General features: G+C 48.3%; 1 protein-coding gene across 1 annotated transcript in view; it reads right to left on the reverse strand.

The window, feature by feature from the left end:
• Positions 1-17,013, reverse strand: part of LOC122384822 (ubiquitin carboxyl-terminal hydrolase 24-like) — a 38,559-nt gene extending 21,546 nt beyond the window's left edge. Inside the window, exons 1-18 of the mRNA XM_043372596.1 lie at positions 16,902-17,013; positions 13,820-14,171; positions 13,377-13,518; positions 11,122-11,336; positions 10,133-10,240; positions 9,766-9,898; positions 5,405-5,517; positions 4,989-5,144; positions 4,658-4,769; positions 4,119-4,240; positions 3,863-3,952; positions 3,308-3,517; positions 2,909-3,040; positions 2,543-2,692; positions 1,520-1,651; positions 1,001-1,189; positions 615-809; positions 274-413 (exon numbers count right to left, since the gene is read on the reverse strand). Of these exons, the coding sequence (XP_043228531.1) occupies positions 274-413; positions 615-809; positions 1,001-1,189; positions 1,520-1,651; positions 2,543-2,692; positions 2,909-3,040; positions 3,308-3,517; positions 3,863-3,952; positions 4,119-4,240; positions 4,658-4,769; positions 4,989-5,144; positions 5,405-5,517; positions 9,766-9,898; positions 10,133-10,240; positions 11,122-11,336; positions 13,377-13,518; positions 13,820-14,062 (2,582 nt within the window). The 5' untranslated portion in view covers positions 14,063-14,171; positions 16,902-17,013. The remainder of the gene's footprint in view (positions 1-273; positions 414-614; positions 810-1,000; positions 1,190-1,519; positions 1,652-2,542; positions 2,693-2,908; positions 3,041-3,307; positions 3,518-3,862; positions 3,953-4,118; positions 4,241-4,657; positions 4,770-4,988; positions 5,145-5,404; positions 5,518-9,765; positions 9,899-10,132; positions 10,241-11,121; positions 11,337-13,376; positions 13,519-13,819; positions 14,172-16,901) is intronic.
• Between the last annotated feature and the right edge of the window lie 2,349 nt (positions 17,014-19,362).

Here is a 19,362-nt window from a genome sequence, read left to right on the forward strand (position 1 = left end):
GAAAAAAGGTCAGCATGGATTTGAAACCTGTACGAAACAGCTTTCAATAAAAGCGGTAAATTACAGCATACCTAAGGCCTGCTGTAACACAGACGTTTATCAATGTTGTACAATTTCCAGAAAAGACAAATCATGCTACTGCTAGCAATTACGAACACAACGTCCCCTGCCAAAGGCACCTTATTTCATAGCCCAGCAGCGCAGCAAAAAACCTCTAGTACCCAGATGATCAAGCCTTTCCCGCACGCCCTGTCCATGACTCCGTCTACTGACCATGTGGAGGCGGCGATAGAGGCGTCGCTGCTGTGTCTCCGGCTGCCGGGCGCCTTACTCGGAGACGAGACGGGCGACTCGGGCGTCACCGGGGCCATCTGGATGTCCACGGCAGAGGAGAACAGCGCTGCACGCCGAGCCTGGGGACATGATAAACGAACGTCGTGTCAAGCTGCTAATCACTTATGGTGTAACATCAGTCATCACTTGATATCCTGGCTGTCTTCTGATGATGTGTTTTAGGCCTAGAATGTGTGGGTCATCGGCACCAAGCCTCCTCTCGCTACATCAGTAGATAAGCGCGCTACAGTCTGCCCCGCTATCATCCGCATCTGACCTACCTCTAGCCGCTCGTAGCACTCGTTGTAGAACTTGTTGTGTAATGAAGCAGGATCGCGCTTCAGCTTGGGCTCCAGGTTGAGGTAGTATATGTTGAGCAGTTCGTCAATGACGGCTCCGGAGATTTCCTCGTCTGCTACTTCAGTCAGCACGCGCCACAGAAAGTCGACGCCGAGCGGCGGCTGGCTACCGATTACCTGATGAAAAAAAAACATCAAAGCACCGTTCAAAGTAAGGCATCTAAAAAAGATGAGGTATCTACCTGCACAGTACACAGTTAAAATGATTTCCATACTAAGCCCATAAAATAAGCCGAACAAAACAGCGAACTTCCGGTCTCATACCCAGATAAATTTGATTATTTGGATCAAGTTCATAAAAAACTCACGATATTGCAGGAGACGCGTCTGAAGAATCCCTTGTCGATGTTGACGCGCTCGAAGTAGATTTTGAAGCAGCGCAGTCCGGCGCTGGTGAGCAGCTCGGGGTCGAGCTGGAGCAGTTTCTCTGTGAAGAAGCGCTGCTGCGTCTCGCGGCCGAGCACGGACACGCAGTCGCTGAACCAGTCCAGACAGATCTAGTGGGCAGTCACACCAGCTGCAGGTCAGGCAAGGGAGAGGAGAGTATGGGGCCGAGATAGAAAACGGGAAAAGTAGGTATGATCCCAGGCGCCTGAGTGATGTGGTAGGGACACACCCAATGGAGAGGTGAAGGGCAAAACGACTCGCGTAGTCAAGGGCATAAAGGTGAGTTCCTGAGCGTCAACAAACGCTGAGACAGTACGATGAGAGCACTACCTGAAGTCGCGACTACCGGTATATACCACTACATCTACATACCGTCATATCAGCAAAACTACGTCAGTTTCTCGTGGAAAACAGTCCCAGCGCCGCGGGGTAGTACCCACCGTTCGGTCGTCGGCGCAGGCGTCGGGATTGTCTAGCAGGGCCGACCAGACGTCGGTGACGCGCTCCCAGGGCAGCGGCACGCGCGAGTCCTTCAGCATGTGCTGCAGCACCTCCAGATGGGTCGACAGGCACTGCGGCATCGGCAGACGGACAGCCATCAGCACTCAGCAATAGTCGCCAGGACAGCATTCTTGACAAGAAAAGAACAAAGAAGCAGCAATGTTGCAAATCTTTGAAAATGGAGACAATTTTGATAAAAAAATAATAATTATACGTATTATAATATGAGTAACGAGCTGCCCGTCAATCGGAACCAGCGAGGTCCAGCAACACAATTCAAGAAGCAAAAAAAAAAAAAATGACGGACTATATATACAATGATCTCACTGTTATCTGGGAAGTAGAGGTGGCAAAATATGGACCCGAGGACCCAGTCCAAAGAACCAGTCTGGGCCTATACCTGGGTATGGGTCCAGAACGGTTCCTGGAAATTTTCTAACGGGTCCAACCGGGTCCTACCATTAACTTTAAATCTTGCACACTACACATTATTGCAAAATATGAAGTGAATGAAGTGAGGTTTCTTTGAAAATGAAACTTCACTTCATTCTTCAAAACAAAACAACCAAACTTCACTTCACTTCAAAGAAAATGAAGTTTCTTTGCACACAGTAGCTCATGAGTATTCCCAGTGGAAAAAAGGCTGTTTTAGATGATGCAACTAATGATACCTACAAATAGTTTGCATTGCATTTAAATTGACTTTTGGGGAACGGGTCCTACTGGTTCCGATTCCAACTTAGACCGGGTCCGACTGGTTCCAGAAATGTCCAGTCGGGTCTGGTTCGAGTCTGGTTCCGATAATTTTCATCTTTTGCCACCTCTACTGGGAAGCGTGGGAAGTGTTTTTTTTTTTTTTTAGAATGAACCAGCAATGCAAGCAAGATTGTCCCAATTTTAACAAGATGCTCCCTCGGAAATCGCACCATTTTCTGAGTGCCTGATGCGTGTTATCTACTCACCTCTCCATGTCTGTACTCGCCGTCATAGAGCACGTCCCTGTTCAGCTCCCCGCCTGCCTCCCGGACTGACATCTGGTGGCAGGCGCTCAAACTGCGCGTGATCAGACGCATGATGTCGTGCTGCCCGTACATCAGCTCACTGTATGACGTCTGTGAGGAAACAGCGAAACATCAGTAGTATGACGCATGGGGGAACTGGCATACGAGTATGTCAGCTCACTTATTGTATAGCTTATTTGGGTAAAACGAAAGTTGACTTAAGCATCACTTCTATGCATCATGCCAAAGACATTAAACGTATCACGTATTGCGGAACATTACTTCGCCAGGCAGATGCAGTTGTTACAGTCTAGCGGCCCAGCTTACCTTGTCGATTTTGATGTAGCTCTTGGTGCCATGTATGATTTTGTCGACGATGTTGTGCAGATGCCGCAGCGCAGGCACCGTCCACGTGTGGTTGGATATATCGTCCACGCATTTAGAAATGTACAGCTTCACCTGTGAGGGGGCGGGGGATAAATACAACGTGTCAGTAACGGTACTTTACGAGCACGCAGACATTAAACTAGTGCTACAGATTCTTACACAGTTATATCATCCAGATTTCACTCAATAAAACATCGCTAACTCTATTACACCAACTGTGCAACGAAGAAACCAAATTGTGAGATAAACCAATGTTCTATTCAACTCCACAAGCAACCATTTCGATGTCACTAACCTATCCACCATGTAGTCCATCATGTCCCTCCCCTCGCTCCGTACCTGTTCGTCTCCGGAGCCCTCGGCCAGAACCTCCGTGTGCAGGTCCATCGCCATCGACACCAGTCGGGAGCCGAGTGCCGGCGCGTGCGCCAGCCGCCAGAGCAGGTCCAGCATCTGCGCCGCCGAGGCGGGGTCGCGCCGCTCGCGGCCGATCCGGCCCACCAACTGGAGCAGACCCTCCTGCTGCCACGGCTTGCCGCCCTCCCAGCTCTGAGAAAAGGAGGGCGGAGTGGTATACCATCTGTAAGCTAGGGACTCTCCACCAGTGAAGGCAGACCCTCCTGCAGCCTACTGTTACGGCTTACCGCCCTCCCAGCTCTGCCAGACGGCGGGCGGCGTGGTAGGTCGTAAGACATGACCAGTTTTCGGGCATTGCACATCTGAGATATTATACAGTCATCATCACTTGGCGAATGTTAAACACATGGTATAGGAGAGCCGCTCAAAACCATACGTTTCTAGAGTCGGACCCCGGCGCGCTCAAAGGCCACCATATAATTCCGCGACATCTTTCACTGTATTTAGTCTGATAATGGAAGTCTGACTGCAACTAACCCGCTCGATGAGACTGATGAGGTGCTGCAGCTGCGGCGGACTGAAGCTGACCGAGGCGGCCGCCATCATACAGTGGATGTTCTCCATCACCTGGGATGTGCAGAATATATAAGGTTAATGCCAGTATGGAAATCAAATTAACTGTGTGTGAATGGTCCAGCATATCAGCAGAGCACGAAAAAAAAACGAAAGCAGCGAGGCATCAGATGGCATGGCACATGTCACAAGCTCAGTGAAATGACGCCGTGCGGTTTACCTGGATAGCGTGTCGGCTCTGCATGGACCAGATCTTGCTGAGGTCGTCCGTGGACAGATGCGGACCCAGAAACTCAATGATCGCCTTGATACGGTCCGTGTACTGCTTCTGATCAATGTTGCCTGTAACGAAATCGGCCCAATCTTACCAATGCCGTGAATAGGATTTGGTAGCACTGGCCGCAGTTCACGGCACTGCTATCAAAGATATCCTTTTTCATTACATCCAGCTTATGTTGTCCAATGATTTTGATAGCGCGAATGATTATGAATGTTGCCTAAACGAAAGAATAAGTGAATGTGGAATAGTTTTGAATGTTACCAAATGCCGTGAATGCGCATTCACGGCATTTGGTAAGAGACAGGATATCAGCGATTCTGCCACGACTTTGATAAAGCAGCGATTCCGTCTGAATCGATATTGAGCAAAAGCAAACGAAGAACACCCAACCAAAGGCACATCACGCTGCGGTCATACGCCTAATAACGAATTGACGCTTCAAAACGAGTCCCCAGCGGCTGGCAGCAGTATTGACCCACCTTCCAGCGCCAGAGAGAGCACGCCCTGTTCGGACATCCAGGCCTGGATCTCCTCGGCTCCCAGGACCCAGCGAGCCGAACGGCGGGTGTCGTCAATTATACGGGATATCTCCTGAGAAACGCAACGGAAAAGCATGAGTTTCACAGCGGAACGGACCAAGGTCAGCTTGGGATGGATGGCAAGGCTGTGTCAAGCTACAATGGCAAAATACATCTTCAAAGCGAGCAGTGGACAGTGAAAAAACAGGAATACAAACTTCAGTGACCGTCTCACACAATTTTTGTGTCACAATTTCACTTATCACCAAAACCAAACACCGACGTCACTGACCTGCAGAGCGTTCATCCTGGTGGAGAAGTTGGGCGTCTTCAGCATGCGGACCAGCATGTTCAGCTGCAGCTCCGTGATCTTGTTCTCGTTCTCCGTCCACAGGTGGCAGCAGAGTCGCTTCAGGGTCATCAGCAGCTCCAGCACCGCCTGCGCGTCCTGGGAATGACACAATACCGGCCGTTTTTACAGAACGTTTCAGACACTTTGAACAAGATATAGGATAGTTTTAGCTGGAAGAGTTTGAGACGACTAAGCAGATATACTGAACAATAAATAAAACACCGAAGTATAGGTACAAAACATCGCTTATTCTACGCCAGCTGCGCAGCTCTATAGCCTGTATCCATCCATGTACAGATTATACAGCATACACGGCACTTTAGACACGGTTATGTCTGCAGTGACTCGGCGGTTACCTTTCCGTTGAGTTTGTTCTCGTCCAGCGCGGTGAGGTAGGACAGCGCCCGCTCCAGAGCGGCCGAGAGCACCGGCTTCACCCTGTCGGCCACCAGCAGCTCGGCACCGCGACCTGTCACGGCGGAGGGGGGGGGGGGGCTGGGTCAACGGCTAGCCGGATGGATGAGTCACTGCACTTGTTTAACGCGGCCATCCCACCTCACCTCCAGTGGAAATGCTAGCAGTTCAGGGCCTCGTCTACAGTCTAATATGTTAGCTAGGAAGGCAATTGCTCCCGTAGTGTACCGCATTGCCCCCATAGTCATCAGCATTTGCCCCCTAGCGAGAAATGGAGCTTCACTAAAAAAAGGCTCCGATAGCAGCAAGTCAACATGCAAGGCTAAAGCAGATGGCGACAGGTCGAGGCGCCAACGACTCAATGCTACAGTCAGACTCAGGCCATTTGACGTTCGAAAATGTTCATTAAATAATTTCGCCCAAATGCGCATGATGCTTGAATCTAGATAGCGATATGTGTAGTTACTCTAGCCCAACTCGTCCGGCTTTTGTTATATCAAATTTAATTCTGTGCCAGTAGTCTTAGCCATTTCAACTCTTTTGAACGACATGAGCCGTTTACACGATCCAGTAAAATGCGAAGCGAATGGTCTCAACTCAACATATAGGTTCTAGCGACTAAGTAGTAGCTTGAATGCAATTAATACCGCAAACCTCGCCAACGCTGCAACGACAGTGGGGCGGGATGCACTTGGTCAGATTCTGATAAGTGACAGATGGGTCACTTTTACAGCTGACAAGCCTTCATAGCATTCAAACTACTGGTCGCTGGGACCCTTATTTTGAGATCAACAGTGCCTAACTAAAGACGTCAGGGAAGTGTCCGTTATGTAATCCACACAAAGTATCTGCACCTTAGGTCTTTATCGACATAAGCTGGTCGATTCGAAACGATAATAAATTTGTCGATTTCCAATTCCTTTTATTCCTACTTCCAGTTAGCAATTCCCACACAGCGCGCTTTAATTCCACGAATTCTGGCGCCGTCGGCACTGACAGGGCTTCACATCTGTTCCGCTTCCCAGTTCTGCTCTTCTGCGCATTTCATTGCCGACAGATACTGCGCAACAGTTGCTGTCGCGCACCGTATGACGGTAGTGGATGCGAACCAAACACCTGTGAGGTGGTATAAAGCGGACCGGGCCAACCACACCTTCATTGGAGACGATTGTTCGTCTGAGGACAACACAGGATTCCTTTTGCATCAGAATGGAGCTGCCACCGCGTCTGCGAGAGGTGGTCTACGTCCTTTGGCTGGTGACGTGCACCGCTGGTTCTGCTGCTGAGCTGGCCTCCGACACCGACGGTACGCCACAACAGGAATCCACGGTACGTGACTGCAGTGATCTGCCCTTCGGCTCTGCTAGTGGAGTATATAACATCCACCCTGACCTTCTGACACCGACCCCGGTCTACTGCGACATGGACGACGGCGAGGGATGGACCGTCTTCCAAAGACGAGCCGACATTCTTCCCAGGCAAGACTTCTACCAGGACTGGGAGGCCTACAAGTGGGGCCTGGGAAGTTTACATGGAGAGTTCTGGTGGGGACTTCACCACCTCTGGCAGCTGACCTCCCAGCTGGACCGCGTTTATGAGTTAAGGGTCGACCTCTGGGATTTTGAAGAGCAGACACGGTACGCCACCTACCAGCAGTTCGCTATCGCGTCCGAGGCCGACGGCTACCGACTGGACTTCGTTAATTCCTCGTACGCCGGGAACGCTGGAGACAGTCTTAGTTACCACAACGAAATGAAGTTCTCCACTTTTGACAGGGACAATGACCTTTCGTCGAGTACCAACTGCTCATCTCACAACAATGGAGCATGGTGGTATAATGCCTGCCAATACGCCAACCTCAACGGACTGTACATTCCGGGGTCAACAGACATATTAAGGTCGGTACGGTGGGCTCGCTGGAGAGATAACTACAGTCTCAACGCCACCACCATGAAGATCAGACCCATAACTACGCTCTAAGCATCCAGAGCTGCAGGCAGCAGACATAATTTTTGTTGGGCTTAACTCTTTCCAGTTTGTTCGGTTTGGCGAAAAGTTAACCAAATTTAGCATCGCACAGCTATTTTGTTCCGCTTTAGGTTGAATATGCATTTCAGAAACCTGCAGTAATTGATGGACAGCCAAGACTGGCGCATACGGCGCCAATACTATTCAGGAAATTAAAACTTCTTAAACTTAGGGATCTTTGACAGCAACAAATGTTACTATTACTGCATGGAAAACTCAATGGGAGCCTGCCAGCTGCTATTGCTTAGCTTTTCGTTACTTCTGAACCTAGTGGTTCAGAAGAAATGTAAGCAAAGTGAAATGTTTAATCGTCCTACTAAACATATTTTGGACGAAGCATTCACATATAGAGTTTACAAAACACATACATAATCATGGGCGGGGCCTAAAGTTTGGAAAAGAATTATGGTACCCTCACTTCGACCAATCTACGGCACCAGCCTCGAAATTTCTTATCAAAAAGCTCTCCAAAGCTTTATTTATAAGCCAGTAAGATTGATTTAATTAAATAATGCAGTGCATGATCAAATGCTTCATGTGATAAAAAGTACGTATGTTTATGTACATAAAAACATCACCCTTACAATCGGGTATTTTTTGCCCGTCTTTCCTTCTCGGTTATATTTCCGCTTTTTTTGCGTTTGTTATATTGCCTTTCAACTTCGTTATGTTGCCTTAATTGCCTTAATTTCTACACCAAACACCTCGGATCTGGTCTCTGTGGGCTATCTGACAAGCCTCTGCTTAGTTGGACGGCCCTACAGAGGCTCAGTAAATGACCCTGCTTGAATCTGACCAGAAATATTGCCTTCAACCATCCTCTATACCTGTATGACTGCTCCCTCTCAGATGTCTTCCTCCCACTAACATTTCCCTGTGAGAGTGTGCATCAGGGGGCGTTCCAGGGCCAGGGGTGTAGGAGGGTGCAGTCACTGACTGTTTGTTGCTGTGACTACTTTGTAGCTCTTATGGCATTTTATCAAATGCCAGGCTCCCACATTAAACAAGTTAATGAATTGGCATTAAAGTGATGTACCGTGGTTGAGAAAGAGCGAAAATGAATATCTACCAAGATTTCAACGAAAAATATTCAGGAGTTTTTGAAATATTAGACGTTTATTTGTGCTAGATTTGGGGGCCTCCGCTGTTCCAATGACGTAATTTGGAGGCAATAATTTGGTATCTTAGAAGTACGACAGATGTTGCGCGCAAGGCAGCTGCGTATACCCCCACAGCAATAATTGTCTTTTCTTTTACCAAGGTTTCAGTATAATATTTAAAAATCGCTAGATCTGCGCTGAAATCACATAGTCTAAGGGGGCATTCAAGTGTATAAGCCCCCTTATAATCCGAAAACTGCAGACTCTGAAATCAAATATCTTCGAATTGAAGCATTGATTGATGTTGTAAGTGCCCAAACCGGGCGGTACTTGCAGGCCAGGGACCCCAAGTTGGCTATCTCAGCTCAAAGCTGATGTGCTACGGTGGGATGGTCACTTTAACATCATGCTTATTCCACATATATTTGCCTTCTTTTGTTTTTCCCTTACCCTTAGCTGGGAGTGCAGCGACTTTCTGATGTTTAACCTGTGGTTCTGTGTATAGCTGGGATACAGAAAGGGGGCACTCCTCTCCTGGTCACCTGTTCGTGGGTGGCGGTATACGAAAAATGTTTTCAGTGGGTTGATTCCGTAATTTGGATGTTAAATCGAATCTGTTTCAGGAATAAACTGAAAATATTCGCGTGTGTTTTTTATTGAAATATTTATCCTTTATGTATATGTGTGTTATAGTTCATTTTTTCTGAGATGTCTTTAGGCCTCAGAACATTCCAAATCACTGACAATGGGAGAATCCGACATTACAGGATGGCATGGTGGAAATGTTAGTCTCTAGCACATGTTATGCTTACCCACACATAAGAAAATGGACGCATCAAAACCTGAGCTCATGGACCTTGGTACACGAAACTGGTTACACAACCCTCCCATTTCACACTCGCGTTTTAATCAGCACCCCTCAAATTAAAAAAGGATAAATCGGACTGATAGCCGTCTTTCAATTTGGACCGACACGACGAGGCCCTGGTGAACAGTTGGACTTCGGACGAACACAAACTAACCAAGCAGGTGTGCTACTGCAGCTGGGAAAGACTGCCATAACAACAAACTAATTGCGTTCACGGAACTCTGTTTTGAGCGTAACAAGCAGTTACCTCTACCTTTCATTTCCCATTTATCTGCGCTCCTCTCAACCCAGCCAGTCCCTGACGTACCGACGGGCGCCAGGAGTGCGGCCATCTCTGCCGGCGTCAGCTCCTCACGCTGAAAGCACTGCTCGATCTGCGCGAACCCGCCCTGGTACCCGAAGTAGTTGATGAGATCCACCAGCCAGCCGTAGGTGCCGCTCTGCGGACACAGGCGGAGGTTCAGGTTCACAAAACGGATCACAGATGGGGACACTGACACAAAATACGGTGACATTAACACTTCACTACGTGTGCTGCGATTTTATCTCGGTGCTAAGTTATCCAAAGTTCGATCTTAAGAAGCAGATGACAGGTGAGAGAAAAGATTTCCGCTGACTTTATTAAAGTCGACGGCCTTAATGTGATTGACGCTAAAAATAGTACCAGCTCATACCTTAACGTGAAAAGACGAGGCGTAGTCTTTATCCACGTCTGTGCCGGAGCGAATCGACGGGTGTTTAGACTTGTTCTTCTGATTCCAAGCCGTCTCGCAGTCAAACGTCTGCACAGTCAGGAACATAATCAGGTTCAGTGTGTCTCCGATAACCACAGGCACGCCCGTCCCACTTATTAGCCCGACTGTAAGCGCTGCCATAAACATCAAGGGTCTGAGTAAACAAACCATTCTGTCTCAGCTTCGGTCCGCTGGTATGCAATGTAAGCTTCAAAGCTTGCTTAATCATGTGCATAACCTCCCAGCGAATAGTTCTACTACCTACTAGAAATGTGTCCAAGCATAAGCGGAAACGTTCAAACAACTGGCCTATCGATGGTTCAGTTATCGGCATCAGTGTGAACACCGATGCAATAACCTGCCCCCCCCCCCCCCCTTCCCCATATTCCTAGACGAGCCCCGATAGGCGACAAGCCGTCTAAGCCCATTGTTAACTGCCACTTCAAGAAGTGCCAAAACCGTTGCGATACGATACCACGGTCACCAGATGCCCCGAGCCCAACGGTCGGCTCCGCCCGCTTTTACCGCATGTACCGAACTGGCGTAGACGTATACTGGGTAATAGTGCTCGGGTGCTATCAGAAAAGAACACGCCCAGCATACCGTGTGCTGGTAAAATCGAGATTACCGAGGATTTGTTGCAGACTCAAATATCACAGATAAAAGATACGAGATCTTGTTGACATAACAAACTACCCCGAAAGATTCCACCCTGATGATGGTGCAGCCGGCGATTCTCATACATCATGACCGACCCTAGAATATGGGGGATGACAACCCTTCCCGCACTGGCCGACAAACGTCAACTGCGCTTATCGATGCCAGGATGAGGAGACTTCCCCGAGTTTGGCCCGCACTGAACCCGACCCTTCCCCGCACCGACAGACAATGCCCATTTCCGTTCCGACCCGTTCACCCCCCTCACTGACCGGCGCCAGGATGTGATTCAGCCAGTCGCAGGGGACCGGCGGGTGCGGCATCCTGGCCAGTAGCAGATCCACGAATAGCTCCAGCATCGTGACAATGCCCTGGTGGATCTCCAGACTCCACGAGTAGACGGCGCTGTTGGTCAGCAGCTTCTTGAACGAGTCCATCATGACCCGTTCGGTGAAGCGGCGGCAGTTGTCGTCGGCCTCCACCAGACCTGGCGGCGGAGTGGCAGAGGCGGTGGAGTGGGGACAGAGACTGTCAGATCTGGGGTCGGGTCAGATGGGTGGGCGGGGATAACATGAGTTGAAATGGGAGACAGCGGGTCAGAGGGTCCGGAAGGGGTACCTAATGACTTGACTAGACCTGAGGGCAGGGGCAAAGGGACAAGGTAAGCATAGCGTATCGACCAAGACATCTTAAGGGCAAAACAAGTTACTTTGAAGAATGTAGAATACAGAGTATTGCGTACCAGCTGCGCGGCGCCAGCGGCCGGACGCGCGCGGGCTCGCTCCCCACCCCGTGTCATCGAGTGCGATTCTTACCTCATCCGTGTGGGTCAGAGTGTGGTAGATTGAACGAGTGAGTGAGACATTCAGTTGACTGTGGCGTGTGACGGTCTCAGAGACTAGTGTGCCCGAATTACGACAAAAGACCGGGTTATACCGGAGTGGGCCAGGAGACGGAGTGAGAGAGACCTTGGACACCGAAGGAGACGAGGAGAGAGAGAGGAGAGGAGAAGAAACTCACCGAGTCGTGCCTGGTGCGAGCAACATCGTTTACGAGCAACTGTTTGAATATTTCACTTCGCATCATCTATTTACCCCGCATCAGCACGGGTTTAGAACCGGGTTCTCCACGGAGACCGCCCTGCTGACGATGACGGACCGTGTGTTCGAGGCGATGGACCGGCGGCAGGTAGCGCTACTGTGCCTATTAGACCTATCGAAGTGCTTCGATGTCATCCCCCACGACAGGCTGCTGATCAAGCTAGAGCAGTATGGTGTCGACACGAGATGGTTCGCGAGCTACCTATCTGATCATTACCAGCAAGTGCTGATCCGCTCGCAGAACGGTCGCAGTGTGCTCTCGCGATCAATTCTGAATCCTATTGGTACCTATCAGGGATCGGCCCTCGGGCCCCTTCTTTTCAACATATATGCGACTGACATGTCTCTGTACCTTCCCGACTGCGCCAATCATGACAGGTGTCTGGTACAGTATGCGGACGACACACAGTTGGCGGTGATGGGAAGCCCTCGTGATGCAGCAGCGATAGTTCAGAGTCTAGAACAGGATTTAGCGGCTCTTTCAGTCTGGTTCCAGAAAAACGGTTTAAAAGTGAACGCTAACAAAACGCAACTAATAACATTGGGTACCAAGCAAAATCTCCGTCAGTTACCGCCAATAGAAGTTGAATTTATGGGTGCTAAGGTTACGGGATCCCTCACTATTCGAAACTTGGGGGTCACGTTTGATCAGAGTCTGTCTTTCTCAGATCACGTGACCGATGTCGTACGGCGTGGCACTGGTATCCTGAGCGGTTTAGGCCACAGTAGACACTCGCTGCCCAGGGACACACTGACAATACTGGTGCAGGCTCTGGCGGTGTCTATTGTCCGGTATTGTATCAGTGTCTATGGCTGCTGCGGTGTGACCCAGCTGTCCAGAGTTCAGAAGCTACTGAACTTCGGTGCTCGGGTGGTGTCTGGCCGACGTAGGTATGACCATGTCAGCGATGTCATGAAGACCCTGAAGTGGCTCTCTGCTGAGAACTTGTGGCGGTTTCATTCGGTGACTCTGCTCAAGAGAATGCTAGCTACGGGACAGCCTGAGTCGCTGCGTGAAGGCATTGTTACCCGCCGCAGTGTTCATGGTAGGGACACCCGCCAAGCTGACTTTTTCGAGACCCCAGCGATCCGCACAGAGTCAGGCCGCCGACGGTTTCTTTATTCAGCCGTGACAACATACAACTCACTGCCACCAGCCGTGCAAGGCCTGGGGCCGCGGCAGTTCAAAGCCCAGTACCGAGCACTGCTACTCCGAGAGCAGTATGGCGATGAGGACCCGTGAGTGTGTTTTGTATGCGTGTGCTAAGAGCGAATGTTTTATCCATCACATCTTCCAAATGACATGACGCCCGGAATAGCCGTTCTCGAATGGATGGGTTTGTCGCGACGTGAAATAAATAAATAAATAAATAAATAAATAAATAAAAGCAAAGAAGAAACAGACAGCAGAAGCTCGACGAACTGACCTTCCTTGGCGAGCCGGGTGGCGGCCAGCAGACACCTGCCGAGTGACTCCTCGCGTTTGTACGGGATCGACCACTGGTCCTTGCCGACGCGGCGCTCCAGCTGCAGTAGTTCGTCGTACGGAAACACCAGCGAGTTCTCCTCCTGCAGGAGTGTGGAACAGAATATCAAATTAGAACAGGAATGGAAATAAAAGAACGGAGGAAAACAGCTGGATCTTAGTGAACATTCTAATCCATGATAATATAAAATCGAGTCTAATAAAACACTGAGTACTTAGAAAAGCTTTATAGTTATTTTAGTCATCGATCAAAAAACATACTGATAATAGAGCATCTCAAGTGAACAAAAACTAGGTACGCATGCCGAATGAGTTCCACACAACGGCTGTACTCATTGTTCAATAAAAGAAAAATCCAGCAAAACTAGTTTAGCCAATACTGACCTCCCCAGTTGACATCTGCTGATCCTCCGATTTATCACCGTCCGCGAAATTGGTCGGTCCGGGCAGCGCCAGTGCTCGCGACGACGTGGGATACATGTTACTCTTGAAGTTCTCGTCTGTCAGGAACACCACCGCCTCGGAGATGTCGTTCTTGGCCATCCGCAGCGCGGCGCGAACTTCATCCTCGTCGGGAAAGCCCATGTCCATCAGCATCTTCACGTTGTCTTCCTCGTCCGTCTCCATGGCGGCGGCTCGACGCTTCAGAGCGAGTGTGAAGCGGCAAATCAAAGGGAGTCACTACGCTCCTTTGTCAGTGGGGCATCCTTTGATCCTTCTCTTGTGAACGCTGTCCCTGCAAAATCATGAATTAGAAAATTTGTAGGTAAATTTTATCAGTTAATTGCTTTGCATTTAATTTACCTAAAAGCATACCCAAACCCAGCCAGAAATTCGGTTTGGCTCAAGACCCTTTTGCCCCAGCAACTCCGTCATGCCAGATTTGGACCAGTGTAAACGGAATGCCGTCGGAACAGGAGGTTTGGGTCGACATGGCTCCATTGAGTCCATTCTAGCCAGTCTTTGCCGTAGCGCTCTAGAGTTGGTATGGCTTAGGACCGCCAAGTCCGCCGCAAGACCGGCTCCCAGCCACGGCGTCCTACAGCCAGGTCCGGCTACCTCGTAGCTGCTCTGGCTTACTGTGGCTGAATTGCGGTTGAGGTATGGTACGGCTAAAGAGGCATAAGTCCAGCTATGGTTCGGGCGAGCTCTGGGATCGTGTGTCAGCTCCAGTAGAGCCCCAGACCTTGCCCGTACTTCGGCCGAAGCAAGTGCCAGAGCTAGCCACAATAAAACCAGATATGGCCCAGACCAATTTTGCTGGCTGGCTGCTGGGTACTAACCTAACCTATCAAAAATTATCCAAACTTAATTAAACAAAACCAAATCTAACCTTGCCTAACATGTTAGGTGAAATATTGATAGGCTAGGTTTTGATATGTTAGGTTTGGGTTAGTTAGATAACCTAGGTTTGATTAGGTTTGGTTATGTTTCAGCAGCAGCCCGACAGGATCTAAGCACTTGAACCTGCTGTCTCACCACAAAGCTACAAATCTGGCATCATGCAGCTATCCCATTCTGCAAGTGAGATGCAATTTAAACCAACAATCTCAAAATGTAGCTGGCTACAACTCAAAATCTCAAATTGGAGTCTGAAAATCGGCAAAACGCACAGTAATTTCTCGCCACCAGTGGGATTCAGATTCAAACCTGCAATCTCCATATTGACATAGAGCTAAAACATTGGTAGGCATCACACATGATCATTCTGCTCCACCAGCCAGATTCCGCTCATCAATCAAATACACTATATCAATAGTACCTACAAGGTGTGCCAGAATTACCAAACATTTATTTTCTGACCAAAAGTATAATTGTGCTCGATTCTAATGAGAATGACATACAAGCATGACAATTTTCCAAGACGTCCCTTAGCTATTGAGCTTGGACTGCATGCTTTCGGTGACCAGTCACGACTCGAGTCAACTATTATCCTGAGTCAGAAAAGAGTAGTCCCTTTTCATTTTTAGCCTCAGCAGCCAAAAAGTAATCATGGTAAAAGAAGTGCAATTCTGAAATTCGTCAACAGACTCTTGGCATGGTTCTTGCTGGAGAGCTCCAGCAGCTCATTTGCAAGCAGGCAGGGGGGGGTTGAGCAAATCACAGTTAAATCAGCGAGCGAAGCCAGAGAGAGCAGGAGATAACATGGTTGACAAGCCTGGGTGGGGCCAAAACAAACCGAGAAAACAAACAAACAAAACAGAGCACACACTGCAGTTGTCAAGCTGGTGGTTCCAATGACATGGTCAGCAAATGTCACAGATCTACCTGCAAGCTAGCTATACGACTGACCAGGACTAGCTACAAAACATCAGTCTTCTTTTCAGCACTATCTTTGACAAAATTTTAGAATTTGGGGCCTCTAGAATGAGAAATAGGCTGGTTGTAACGAAAAAGCAGCGCAAATCGCTGCAAGTCAGCCAAAAATCATATTATTTTCAACAAAAAGTGAAATAAGACACAGTTTGTGGTCTTCCAATTGAGGTATTTTGCTGGCCTTTGAACCACCAAAAAGGTCATGCCTCATGTGTGGATGTCAGATGGCGACAACGCCCCAACAGGGCAGTGGCCAGGCATCTGTCAAAAATCAGTGAGACATTTTGAGCCACGGTGCACTCATCCAGCTTCATGTGACACTCCAAACATGGCTGTTAACAAAGAGTATCACTGTGGTAATATTCTAGCATTACAAGAGCTAAATGTCGTGAGCCCAACGTTCATGAACGGATTTGTTTTGGAAACCAAATCTGTTGGAAGCCAAAGGTCGGGCCATATTCAGGCATAGAGGTTCTTCACTTTAGATGTCAAAAACAACTCAACAGTGGTCGATGAAGGCCGAAATTTTTGCTTTTGGGGAGAGTGCCTTGTCAGCTGGAAAGTTAAGATAAAAATTTAATCGAAAATATTTCTAATATGCTTCAGCGAGAGGCCAATGAAAACCATCCAACAACCAGTTTCGGGAGACTCATAAAACACATCTTAATTGCAAGTGCTACTTCGTAGCCACCCTAGTTGGTCTGTTGACTACCTATATAGAACAGTACCTAAAAAGAAAAAAGTGCAATTATTTGTTCCTTATCTTTCTTATTATTTTTCCTGATTAAGTGTTTGCTCAATTCTGAGACACCCTGTACGTTTGACTATGAAACAGGAGACCACCCCGAGGCCACAGCCCGAAACACTGTCACTGTCTTTCGCTGTTTAGGTATTGCAGCGCAGGCAATGCGACGCCTGCTCTATGACTTCGTGATTTTCACCCAAAGAACAACTATAATATTTTAACTGAATTTGTGAACCTGATGACAGCAGTGCTCGAATTGGATTTAAATTGTTTTAGCCCCGCCCCCTCACGCACTAGCAGCACCGGCATCACGCCTAGTCCCAGACCACGAGAAGATCAGGAAACAAACAAATCCCCTACACGCAAAAATTACATTTGACTCAACCAATTACACCGAACGCTTACCTGGATATTCTTAAGCCACACAGGACCTGTAACCAACCATTTAATTATTTATTTAACCAGCACCTTTACATGCTTCCGCGATGTGGGAGAGGCACTGAACGCATTTGTAGACATAAACTGCGCAAGAGTTGCATACACGATGTTTCAAGAGGATTAATTATAAAAATAATATTATCATCATTTTCAAGTAAATTTGAATAAAAAAACAAAATAAAACAAAATAAAAGAAAATAAAAGAAAACAAATAACATCTTTGTAGATTTTAAAACATTGAGTAAAGCAAAATTAAAATATTCTTGATTAAGGGAAGCTGCCCCTAAAATAATAACTGGGTTTACATAGCATATTTGACGAGGCTCTAGCTCGTTGATTTGGCGATAATTTCGATGCAGTGGTCTTCAGATATTTAGAGGGGATCATTTTGTAAATTGTTAAGCACCATTGGCATCTTTTGCAACATCACGGGCGGAGATATAAGCTTGCAGCAAACCCCATGTAAACCCGTCTAATAAATCAGCCACCCGCCGGCCGCTGGGGGCATATAGGCGGCGGAACGGGGAGGGCACCGGGGCACCGTGGCCCCCTTTGATTTGGGTATTTTAACATTAGCCCTATGAGCGTTGCATGGAAAGAATGGGATCAAAAGTCGTCAGTGCCCCTCCCCCCCCTTTACTTCTGCGACGATATCCATGTAGGCGGCGGAACGGGGAGGGCACCGGGGCAATGGGCAATGGGCATCGTGCCCCCTTTGATTTTGGCTTTTTTACATTAGCGCTATAGGCGTTGCATGGAAAGAATGGAACCAAAAGTCGGCAGTGCCCCCCCCCCCCTTAACCCTAGAACGCCTAGGGGGGGGGGGGGGTTGTATCAACCCCCCCCCCCCCCTGAGGTTTTTTCGAAGTGCACGCTAAACGGCTTGTCGTAGCGGGCTGAAATTTTCAACACCCTCTGGGGCAACCTTTGCGCATCTTTTGCCGAAAAAAAAATTGATCGGGTCATATCAGGTCACGGAGTTATGACGTCATAAGAGGTACAGCCTCCGGCCGACAGTTACCAAACGTGTGCGCCGAATCCCTAGGTTTTCTGCCGGTGATACCCACATTGTTTGATGTATCATGATGAAACTTCCCATGCATGTTGGGGCAAGCATTGGCTATCGTGTGGTGCAAGAAAATTGACCGGGTCAGGTCAGGTCACGGAGTTATGACGTCATAAGAGGTACAGCCTCCGGCCGGATTTTCACGAAGTGTGTACCGAGTCCCGAGGTTTTCTGCTGATGCTATCCACATTGCAGTGGATATCCACATATCTTTTCTGAGTCGTTACCTACAGTATTTATAGCGGAGCAGTGGTCAACAGCCGACGAATCGGGACAAACACCGGAGGGTGATGTGACACCATATCACTCATCAGCAATAGGCCTCTTACTTTTATAGGGTAAATACACCAAAAACACCATATATGATGCAGAATTGAGTGGGGAATACGTTGTTGAAGGTTTGAAGTTAATATCTCCCACCGTTTTGCCGCAATCGTTGCGCAAAGTTGAAAAAGTTTGATTTTTTCGGAAAATTTGACCTTTGACCGGTCATAAGTAGGTCAAATGTTGACCTAGGACCAAAAAATATACCACCAATCGCGAGATCTCGTTGAGAGCAATCCGTTGGTTTTTTCCGCTAAGCTCTACGACCTTCCGTTTCGAAACGCCAGGGGGGGGTCGTAACAACCCCCCCCCCCTGGTCGTTCGTGTTATGAGAAATGGCCTGGTCGTGCGAGGGTTAATTGAAGGTGTTCCGCCGCTACTGACGATATCGTCGCAACGCGAAGAGATAGAGAAACGAAACTTTGCACACTTCATTTCTGAATACCTAGCCAAGATTTTGTCCAAATTTGGTGTCGATCCCATTTGAAATGACGTCAAAGTGACGTCAGAAGTCAACTTATAGATTTGCGACACTCAGTTTCATCATGATATATCCGATCAGAGGCGGATCCAGCTCAGAGTTTTGGGGGAGCAAACCATAACAATTTATCGATTCTTTCCATGCCTCGTCCATAGGCGTAATGTTAAAATTATGCCGTTTGGGGGGGGGGGGGGCAAATGCCCATTTTGCCCCCCCCCCCCTGGATCCGCCGCTGTATCTGATTTATGAGACCGACTATAAAGGCCCATTGGTCAGGAACTAGTTGGAAAAGTACTTAGATGTTTTAGGATGACAGCAGGTGCTGTCTAGTTCATTTACAGTTGAGTTTCATGCTCAGCGACATCAGAAAAGGTCCATATCGGCAAACGACAAAACTTTATGACGTCACTGTTGTGCCGGCTGCTTAGATGTAGGCAGCCGGATAAGTGTCACGTGAATATGTCACGTTCTGTGTTATTTGTGTTGTGTGTGATAGTGAGCGAAAAATACAGATTAGCATCACGCCACATGGTGTCAGAAGTGGGGTATCTTATTTG

The sequence above is a fragment of the Amphibalanus amphitrite genome, unplaced genomic scaffold (assembly GCF_019059575.1).
Source record: "Amphibalanus amphitrite isolate SeventyFive unplaced genomic scaffold, NRLGWU_Aamphi_draft 000199F_arrow, whole genome shotgun sequence".
In the NCBI taxonomy this organism is placed as follows: domain Eukaryota; kingdom Metazoa; phylum Arthropoda; class Thecostraca; order Balanomorpha; family Balanidae; genus Amphibalanus; species Amphibalanus amphitrite.